At 42.5% G+C, this 11,241-nt stretch overlaps 1 protein-coding gene across 2 annotated transcripts in view; it reads right to left on the reverse strand.

Annotated features, from left to right (window-relative positions):
- The window catches only part of Emb (embigin), a 48,642-nt gene extending 39,949 nt beyond the window's left edge, over nucleotides 1–8,693 (reverse strand). For both annotated transcript variants that reach the window (XM_042690633.1, XM_042690632.1), the window contains exon 1: nucleotides 8,343–8,693. In XM_042690633.1, coding sequence (XP_042546567.1) covers nucleotides 8,343–8,457 — 115 coding nt within the window. In that variant the 5' untranslated portion in view covers nucleotides 8,458–8,693. The remainder of the gene's footprint in view (nucleotides 1–8,342) is intronic.
- Nucleotides 8,694–11,241: the final 2,548 nt, after the last annotated feature.

The following is an 11,241-nucleotide window of genomic DNA, read 5'->3' on the forward strand; positions in this document are numbered from 1 at the left end:
ATAATCCTAGCTAGTCAGAAGGCTGAGGTCTAAGGATTTGAATTCGAAGCAATCCCAGGTAAAGAAGTCCCCATAAGACTTGTATCTCCAATTAATCATTTAAAAACCAGAAATGGAGCTGTGGCTCAAAGTGGTAGAGCACTAGCCTTGAACAAAAGAGCTTAGGGACAGTACCTAGGTCCTGAGTTCAAGCCCCACAACTGACTAGAAAGAGATTTTTAAGCCATTTAAGCAATAATATGGCTTAGCTATAACTATCAAGCTTTAAAATATCTACTTACCAAATAAAGTTAATACTTCATAAAAAACGTATTTAGAGTTGTATTTCTGGGTCCTAAGATATATAGAACTTGTATCTCTTAGTTTGTAAACTGGATTAGAAAATTTCAAAGGAGAGAAAAGAAAAGGGAGGAAAGGTTGTTTTGAGTTCTGGACATTACAACCAGAAAGAATTTATCAAGAAAAGAGCAAAGAAAGTTTGTCAAGAAAATAAAAGTCTTTAATCCTGACATAACAATTTCTAAGTCAGCCTTTATAAGACAGAGACAGGTAACAGTCCAGATAAGAAACTGGTATTTGTTTACATAGAACAGAACCTATTGGACAAGATTAATTTAAAACAAACAACAACAACAACAAAAGAAAAACAGCTGGGTACTGGTGGCTCATGCCTGCAAGCCTAGCTACTCAGGAGACTAAAAGCTAAGGATCATGGTTTGAAGCTAGCCCAGGCAGGAAAGTCTGTGAGACCCTTATCTCTAATTAGCCACCAAAAAGCTGGAAATGAAGCTTTGGCTCAAGTGGTAGTTGAGTAAAAAAGCTTCCAGACCTCATCCAATCCCTAACTGCAAGCAAAATGTGTACTTTCATGTAATTATATAAAACATTTTTCATTAACAGTCCCCATAACAAAGAAATACCCATGCCAAGATGTCAATGAAGCCATAGTTGAAAAATCTTCGTTTTGTTTTGTTTTTTGTTTTGTTTTGTTTTAGAGAAACCTTCATTTTGAATAGCTACATCATACACCCCCCCCCCATCCTTCATTCTTCAATATGGTGATTTCTGATCATCTTCAAATGGCCTTTTCATCCTATGCTCCTGCTCTCCATAGCCTAAGTACAAATATTTTAAAGCATGAAGACTTCACACCAATCATTACCAAAAACCAGCACCCTCTAGCCAGGTGACTATTGGGGACTTGTTTTTAGGAAGAAAAACCTCACCTTGCATAGAGCATTGAAATCAGGAAATAAAGTTGTGGCTATTAGCTAGCTCACTGCTGTTGGCCAACTTACAAAAGCACTTCAGACTTCAAGATCAATCAAAATTCTCTTTCAGGTTCTCAGAACTGTGCAACTGGCTATAAAAAGATTCTGATGTATCCCTGAGATTAGGAATACATTAGTTCTGATGACCTCAATAACTTTAAAAAATACAAGAAAAGTACTAAGATTGCCTAAAATATTTTGTTAGGCTTGAATAACGATGATGTTTTATCATAATGTTGAAAGGATTTTTTTTCCCCTTCCACATCAATATACATGTGCTAACTTGTTTATTCTCAGAGTTCACCTTACCTTGTGAAATATTTAAGCGATTATGCAAACAAATTATCCAAGATCATACAATCTGCAGATTTAATCTAGAACACACATCCTCCGCATAGACTGTCTAGTTCTGGTTTAAGGACATACACTGCTTTGGAAAACAGTACAAACCGAATGACCATCTCTTAACAACTGTTGCAGTTTGATGCCTTATGTTACATTAGGCTTTCTCAAAAACAACTGAACTTTTTGTTTCTCTTCAAATAGCCAGGAAAATGCAGAAGTTTCAAGAACAGAAAATGTTTCTCTCTGAGCCAAGTGAGAGCTATATTACTGACCCGATGATACATGTTCTTCTAAGATATTACTATATGCTTACTATGAAGAAAATATGCTCTCACCATACCAAAACCACATTAAAATCAACAAGCTAGCATTTTTGCTACACCAGTACATCTCCCCACCCAGCTCAGTCTTCCCACACCACCAGCTTTTCCCCTTGGCCAACCTCCATCCTCCCACCTAGTACTATTTAGTAAAAGATCCAATTCAGAATCACACATTGACACAAACTCCCATGTCACTCTGGTGACTTTCACTCTGAACAGCTCCTGTCTCTCCAGATTCTCCTAACCTTGGCACATAGGAAAATCCAGGCAAGTTCTGTTGTAATATATTGTCAGATTTTAAGTGAACACCTTTGGCAGAAACATTGCAGAGGGCCTGCTGTCTCCTTACTGTGTCCTATCACATAGCACAGAAATAGAAGCTTCTGCATCATTCCTGGCTTTTCATTTTGCTTATTTGATTATAAAGCAGAAGGCCTCTGTCCATAAGTGACTCTTTCTCCCACTATATTTATAAGAACTTTGTGGATGGTTTCTTTGAAACTACCTAATGCTTTGTGTCTCATTAAACATTTCACTGATTCATTTCATTTCTCCCTATCAGCTCATTAGGACTATTATGGGGGAACTAAGATAGGAAGATTCTAAGGTCAAGGCCACCCACCCTGGTCTATATGGCAAAACCCATCTCAAATAATAATAACAATAATGATAATGATAATAATAGTCATGCAGTAGTTTTCTGTAAGCTGATGTTCAATGTGTCCTAGATTTTTCAATTGGAACCCCTTCCCACTGGCTCCTTTAAACATGATTCATCATTCTTTAGGTTTGCTGACACAAATGTTCCAGACTTTTCCACTCCACCTCTAAAATCAGCCATTTCTCCAAGATGTCCCATTACAATTAATATGGTCCTTGAATACAAGATCTGGTACTGAATATACAAATTGTTTGGAGATCACTAATCCACCTCAGTGGAACACAAAGATAAAGCACATACAATAGTGAATAATATACACACATGTGTGTACATAATATGCATGACATGTTGCATATATTACCCATGTATTTCACAAACATAGGTTGGCATAGGTGAGAGAGATTTCATTTTATTTTTTTATTTTTGTGTGTGTGTGTGAAAATACTGTACAGAGGGGTTACAATAACATGGGCAAGGTAATGAATACATTTCGTATCAAGCATTGTTGTCTCCTCCTTTGTTTCCCCTTCCCATCTCCAACCACCCCCCCTCCTCCCCACCTCATCCCCCACCCCCCATCCTACCCCCTACCCCCCACCTCCGCCAAAGTTGTAAAGTTCGTTTTTCGACATAACGACTTGTATATCTCATTGTTGTAATGGGTCCACTTGTACCTCTATTTAAAGGGTTTGTTTTTGCCCTTCCCCTCCACAAATTATACCAACAGCAAATACAGTGAAAGCAGGGGTTATACTGTGGGGGAAGGACATACAAAGCAACAAAGAAATCATCTTATAAATATGTTAGAAACAATAGCAAGCAAGAAAAACCACTTGAGTCCTTATCTTGGGGTTCATTTCACCCAACATCAACTTATCTGACCTTTTCTGCTTGCCTCAGACATATACTAGTTATTTCAAATAAGGGAAACCATGGGACCTATGTTACTTTGGGCCTGGCTTACTTCACTTAATATAATTTTTTCCAAGTCTTTCCATTTCCTAACAAATGGGGCAATGTCATTCTTTCTGATGGAGGCATAGAATTCCATTGTGTATATATACCACATTTTCTTGATCCATTCATCTACTGAGGGGCACTGGGTTGGTTCTATATCTTAGCTATGGTAAATAATGTTGCAATAAACATGGTTGTGCTGGTAGCTTTAGGATGATCTTGTTTGTGATCATTTGGGTAAATGCCCAAATTAGGATTGCTGGGTCATAGGAGAGCTCTATGTGGAGTCTAGATTTTATAATCATGAATTCACAGCAATGGTTCTGGCACAAGTCAGTATCACAGAACTCTTCCTACTTTTCCCCATTATTATTTCCTTCTCTGTAGCATAATTCTTAGATCCTGTTATCCTTATCTATTTATTTGATCAGTTTCCTTATACAGAATTAATCTCCCACAAAAGTCGCACAGTCGTCTTCCTCACCACTGAAGCTCCATCTCCTGTGCTGGTTGGCCCCTCTTGCTTGCTTTTCAAAGCACTCATGCTGTGTGGGGACCACATAGTGGATGTCTAGCTGCTCCTACACAGGAATGTTGGTCCTCTTGCTTAGCTCTGAGTTCCTGTGCAAATCATCCTTTGGCAGAAGCATCTTCATCACTGTGCTCAGGGTGTATCATGCCACCCTGAGCTGCCCTCCTCCTGGATGCCTTCCTCACCAGCATCTGGATGCCTCTGGCTTCACCCTTCAGGTAAGAAACCTCCCTGCTCCTGCTTCCCCAGTGTCTTATAGAAACTATTCAGGGAAAGATGGGAAGGAAAAGGAGGGTCAGGAAGACAAAGAGCCAGTTGAACTAACAAATGCTTCACACTGTAAATGCCTTAAAGATACAAACAGCTAGTGCCACTGGATACCTATGGCTCATGCCTGTAATCCTAACTACTCAGGAGACTGAGATCTGAGGATCATAGTTTGAAACCACCCCAGGCAGAACAGTCCTTGAGACTCTTATTTACGATTAGTCACCAAAAAGCCAGAAGTGCAGCAGTGATTCAAACGATTGAGCACTAGCCTTGAGCTAAAAAGCTCAGAGACAGCACCTAAGACCTGAGTTTAAGTCCCAGAACAGGCATGCGTGCACGCATGCATGCACGCACACGCGCGCACACACACACACACACACATACACACACACAATCCTTAATGTCTTCTACTGAGACAGAGACTAACAGTGTCACTAATATAGGCACTCAATAACATTCTTTCCAACAACAACTTATTACTAGGCAGTTTCTGTTGGAAACTGGTGTAGAAAGAACAACAATAATCACAGAAGCAAACAAGCCATGTTCACTGGACAGTAAGGTGTTGATTTAGAATCTCAGACATTTTCAACTATTCCAATTTGTTTCAATAGTGCAAAAAATAATGCTGAAAGAATCCCATTTGTGTACTAACAAGCCATGTTCACTGGACAGTAAGGTGTTGATTTAGAATCTCAGACATTTTCAACTATTCCGATTTGTTCCAATAGTGCAAAAAATGATGCTGAAATTTGTGTACTATTTCTCCTATTTAAGTCTCCTATTTCTCTTATTTAATTGAAAAAGCCTTAGATGAGTCAAGGAGAATTCTTGGGCCTAAATTTAGGCTAGGATTCTGTCAGCATGTCCTACAGATCAAAGGGAACATTTAGCTTCAAAAGTTGCAAATATTCCTAGCCATGCCAAGTTATTTCAAAGATAAGCAACCACTATGTTTAAAAAAAAAAAAAAAACAGGCTTAGGAGTCAGACTGACCAATGCTTAGTTTCCTGCTCTACTGTGTAATAACATACAGCTACTTGGGCAATTCTTTAACCTGGCCCCTAATTTTCTCATTTGAAAGCCAAGGATAACAAAATTGATTTCATCAGGCTATAAGTTACACAATGCAGGTCCTGACACACTATTGTTCTATAGCAAACACAATAACATATACCCATTTTTATTATTGATCTTTGCCCCCAAAGTCTTAGTTTAACATAATACTTATCTCCAAAGAGTTCAAAGCATCTACATAAAACCCATACAGGAGTAGGGTAACGATGGAGGAGGATTCTGGTTCAGGGCCCTCTAGCCTCTAGTGAGACTCTATCTCAAAAAACCAATGCAGATAATATTACACACTTGTAATCCCAGCTTTATAGGACATAGTCATAGGAGGTTCACAATCCAAGGTCCTCTACCTCAAAAACAAACTAAAGTAAAAGGGGTGAAGGGTATGGTTCAAGTGGCAGAGCCCTTGCCCACTAAGCATGCAACCTTAGTACCACCAATAAATGCAGCAAAATTTCCATTACCTTGTAGCAAACAACAAACTGAATCTCATACAACTCAAAACAGACTCCAGAAAACAAGCTGTAATTTCCTGTCCATTTATAATTCTAGCCTGAAATTAGATGCTAACTTCATACCTTTCACATGTCATATTTTATAACTTGAACCCAAGTAAAGCTAAGAGGACATGACTTAAACCATGCATAAACTTTATACTCTCCCATGCATGACATGTATTTACACCTACATTTATTCCATGCGTTTTTTGTGGGTTGCTGTGGGGTTTTTTGCCCTTTACAAAGAAGCCACCTGTGGATTATTACACCTAATGCCAAAAGAATAAGTACCTAACAGTGCATTATCTAAGTCAAGTCATTTTAAGGAAGTGATTTTCAACCTACTTTGACTCACATGGTAAGTTTTGAAAATTAGTAATGTACAGCCAGGCACTGGAAACTCATGTCGGAGGCTGACTGGAAGGATCATGGTTTGAGGCCAGTCCACACAGAAAAATTTATGAAACTAGTTCTCAACAGGGATGATATAGTATGCACCCATTATACAAGCTACAACCTGCAGGGTAACATAGAAAGATCTCGCCCAGGTGCATTCTGCAGCACAAAGCAAGGCCCTCACAATCGGAGCTGGAGGCATGGCTGAGAGGTAGGAAGGTATGCATGCTTTTTATAAACTTATGTATGCTAATAAAATTCTTCAAAAGAAATCCAACAAAAAGAAAAGAAAACGTACTTAATGTCCTGGCATCCATGGATCCCAGGACAACAAATCAATCTTTTTGATGACAGGATTCAAGTATCCCTATCTTTAAAGCTTTCTCACAATTCTGGTAAGAATTCTCTTCATGTAGAAAACCAAACTTCTATGACTAAGCCAGAATGCACTGACTCTGAAAACAACAGTTCAGGGCTGGAGCTGGAGTCATGGAGCACTTGCCAAAGGGATGGAGGGAGGGAACAAGTAAATAAGTAATATGGAGAAGTGAATCATGTATGAGAGAGTCAGTGATAGAAATACAGGAATACCCAGAAAGTAGAAAATCATTTATGAAGAGTATGATGGAAAGGAAATGTGGAATAGAAAGATGGAGAGATCCAAGCGATCCAGAAGGTTTTGTCCAAGTTACTTCACAATGACTCCTTTTAAATGGTATGTATAAAACATGAAGTGTTGTTCCTTATCTTTTTTTCCATATAGTATGTTCATTCTACAAGTTAAACGCTCATGAAAAGAGTGTCCCATAAAAGGTTGAAAACCAAGCCAGATGGTGGTAGCTTACACTTGTAATCCTGGCTATTCAGGAGGCTGCGATATGAGGATCATGGTTCCAAGCCAGCCAGGACTGGAAAGTCTGTGAGACTCTATGCTCAATTAACCACCAGAAAACCAGAAGTGGCACTGTGGCTCAAAGTGGCAGAGCACTAGCCTTGAACAAAAGAGCCTAGGCCCGAAGTTCAAGCCCCGGGACCAATCCCCCCCCCCCAAAAAAAAAGACTAATAACTTTAGTTCCTGGTGGCTAGTCTTTACCTGCTTGAGAGAGAGGTATCCCATTATCCTTCCTAGATGCTAACACTTAAGAGATTTGTGTATATAGGAAAGCAGGTCAAACGGACTAGCTCTGACACAAAAAGCTGCCAAATATGTCAGGCAAAAATGCCAAAAATGCCAAAAATGGCAAAAAGGAAGGAAGGGAGGAAGGAAGGGAGGAAGGAAGGGAGGAAGGAAGGGAGGAAGGAAGGGAGGAAGGAAGGGAGGGAGGGAGGGACAGAAACAGGGCTTGATACTGTTCGTACTTAAATCCCTCTGTCAAAGTTTTATAAGCAAGCAACAAAACAAACAAAAAACAAACATCTTTATTTTCAAAGATCAAGGTGTGTCGAAAGAAGACATAGATACACAAGTCATCAGTTGGTCAAGCTTTGCTTAGTTGATTGGTTGGGTCTGGTGCTTTTTCCACTCACCTCTTTAAAAGAAAAAAAAAAAAATCCTCAAAGCCAGGCACTGGCCAGGAGGAAGCAAGGTGATATTTGAGCCTTAAGGTCCACTCCAGCCAAGGGAGTTGGCCCTGGGGAATGTGACTTCGACGCCTGCCACATTAGCAAAATCCCAGAGGCCACCTCAAAGCTCTAACAACCCTCAAAAAACCTGACCCTGTCCTACAACCAGCGCCCCCACCTTGCCCGGCCCTGGTCACCCGCACCCCCCCTCCTCGGAGCAGCGCAGTCCACGGATCCCCAGATACCCAGACCCCCTCCACGGGTAACCTACGCCCAGCCAATAAGAGGCCTCGGCCGCGGCTCCCCGTCCGCCAGCATCCCGGCGCCTGGCGCCACCACCCGGGTCCGGGCGCCCGCGATTCCCCCCCGCACGCGCGGGGATCGATCGGGCAGCGCGCGCCCCTTCGAGGAAGCCAGAACGCTCCCCAGCCCGGATCCGGCACACCACACACCTGCGGGGTCCCCCAAGCTGGGGCGCGTCGCAGCCAGGAGGAAGAGGAGGAGGAGGCGCCCGGCGGGCGGCGCTCGGGTCGTTCCGGGACCCCAGAGGCCGGTGAACGCGTGCATGGCGCCTGCAAGGTCGCCTGTCGTCCCGGTGGAGGTGGCGGCTCCCCGGCTCGTCCCCCGTCGGCGTCAGGAGTCCCCGGGCGCACAGTGACTGGTAACCCGGAGCCCAGGGCTGATCCCGGGGACCAAGCTTTAAAGGGAAGGAGAAATGGGAGGGGCCGGGCCGCGCTGACCTCCTCCCCGACGACGCGCTCCACGCACCCCTGGCCGGCCCTGCATTGCGCCCGTCCTCCCCACCCCCCCCTCCCCATCAATTATGCAGCCCGCAGCCGGCTGCAGGCGCGCCGGATGTGCGGTGCCACCTCCGCGCCGCATCCTCTCCAGCCTCCGCCCTCCCAGCGTGCCCTGGCTGGGGAGGGAGCGACGCCGGCCAGGTGATGTCTAGCCCGTCTCCTGGGAGATGGGGAGAAAGCTCCGCGCAGACTGCTGGCTGCATCCTTTGGAGGCCAGGCTTTCCTTAACTCGCGTTGGCGGGACAGGTGAGAGGAAGAGGACTCTTCTCCCCGGGCGGTTTTTTGTTTTGTTTTGTTTGGACTTCTGTATGAAATTGCATTCTTTGTGTGCGACTGGAAGACGCGATCCGGCTGCCCTGCATCTTTACACCCAACCTCTCTTAGCTCTGCCAACTAATCAGCATGGCCTCTTCTCTAGTCTCTGAAGGTTTAATTGGTTCTCTCCAGATGAAGGCTTCTGGGTCCCAAGGCCCCAAACTGTATCTGTTTTTCTTTCCCTTTTGTAAGAGTGTTCCAGCACCCAACAAGAACTCAAGAAAGCAAAAACAAAAACTGCCTAAAGGAAACACTGTATAAACTTCACAACGATCCCACTAAACTATAATGCAACAAACCATTGCTTTATTGGAGAAGGAATCTAAGATTATTATGTAACTGAGGGGTAAGATTTCATGATGCTTAGGATGTTTCAACACATTAAAAGTGTTTTGTTGTTGTGTTTTGAGACAGCCTTTGGGTATCTAGTGCAGGCTGCCCTCAGACCCCCAAGCTCACGCAGTCCTCTTGCCTTAGCACTCAAATCACCCTGACTAGACACTATATTTTAGCGCGATTTTTATTTTGAAGTACTTCTCCTCCCTTTACTCTTTAAAAGTCAGCCTTGGTATTTATAATTTAAAAACAGATCAGTGGAAGAGGAGAGAGGAGGGGAAGAAAGAGGAGAGGAGATTTTGCAGAATAAACTTTCCTTTTTTTTAATTAGTATGTACACTTAAAATATTCCTGTTTCCTCATAGGTCCCATGGTTTCCCTTATTTGCAATACCTAGTATATGTCTGAGTCAAGCAGAAAAGGTCAGATAAGGTGATGTTAGGGACATGAACCCTAAGATATGTATTCAAATGTTTTTTTTTCTTTCTTGCGATTGTTTCTAACACATTTATAAGATTATTTCTTTGTTGCTTTGTATGTCCCTCCCCCACGGTATAACCCCTGCTTTCACTGTATTTGATGTTGGTATAATTTGTGGAGGGGAAGGGCAAAAACAAACCATTTAACTAGGGATACAGGTGGACCCATTGCAATAATGAGATGTACAAGTCGTTATGTTGAAAAACGAACTTTACAACTTTGGGGGGGAAGATTGGGGGGGCAGAGGGAGGATGGGAAGGGATGGAAAGGGGAAACAAGGGAGGAGGCAACAATGCTTGATAAGAAATGTACTCATTATCTTGCTCATGTAATTGTAACCCCTCTGTACAGTATTTTCACAATAAAAAAGAAAAAATAATATTCTTTTTTCCAGATTAATAATATATGGGCAAAAGTTTGGGTGAAAATATAGATTATATAAATTGGTATTTAAAATATATGTGAGACAGAATTTATCCAGCAACAGTAAGTATAGACCCCATGCCAGGCACTGTATTCAAAATAAGCTGCAGAAACAGTAAGGATGTTAATGAACCTAGAGAGCTGCTTGTGAATAGCTCAAAAAACACTCACTTACAGTGATTTAAGCATTCTGAACAGAACCTTTGGCGGCTCCCATTAAAAGCAGCAGCCCAGAGAACACACAGTCACATTCAGTGCAAGTTTTATTGTCAGCAGAGGGCTTACAGGCTAGCTCTCTCAGGATAGAGAGTAACAGCCTCTCCTTGGGCAGGGGAGTGATTTATATTATCTGAGATGAAGGCAGGCTGGGAGCAGGAAACTTTGCGGCCAACGCTGGACACTGGAGATAGCATATAGCCAGAGCAGGACATCCTATATCTGACACATGACCAAGACAGAACATCCTATATCTTACATAGCCAGGGCAGGACATCTTGCATGGTCATGGAGAAATAGCATTGAGCAGGACATGCTGACTGCTGATGCACCTGGAGCTAGGAGTAAGTCCAGTTTGGGTGGCAGTGGGCAACTGTGGCTGGGCTTGGCGTGTGGATGACCCGAGGTGGAGGCTATCAAACCAAAATAGGGGTGAACATGCTAGCACCCATGACCTGTCCCTATCTTGCTGTCCTGCATCCTCTGTGTGCCAACTGCAATCATTTGCTATACCTTGGGAGAATGTTACCATACGCATTGCTCAGAACAAACAACTCTAAGCTTTTCTAACTAGCCTTATAAAATCATTAATCTGAAGTGCACCCTTTAAATGAGTTGACCCTGCTTAAAGAAAAATTCTCATTCCAGTTGAATCAGCCTGTTTATGAACAGGAAAAGGTGACTTATCCAATTTGAGGCTCATTTTTGCTGTTCTTCCCGTTCTTGGAGAAAAACGGTTGAGAAAGAAACATCATTTCTTTGGGGTTTGAACTCAGGCAGT

This window comes from Dipodomys spectabilis, unplaced genomic scaffold (assembly GCF_019054845.1).
Source record: "Dipodomys spectabilis isolate Male_0828 unplaced genomic scaffold, ASM1905484v1 ptg000138l, whole genome shotgun sequence".
Lineage (NCBI taxonomy): Eukaryota > Metazoa > Chordata > Mammalia > Rodentia > Heteromyidae > Dipodomys > Dipodomys spectabilis.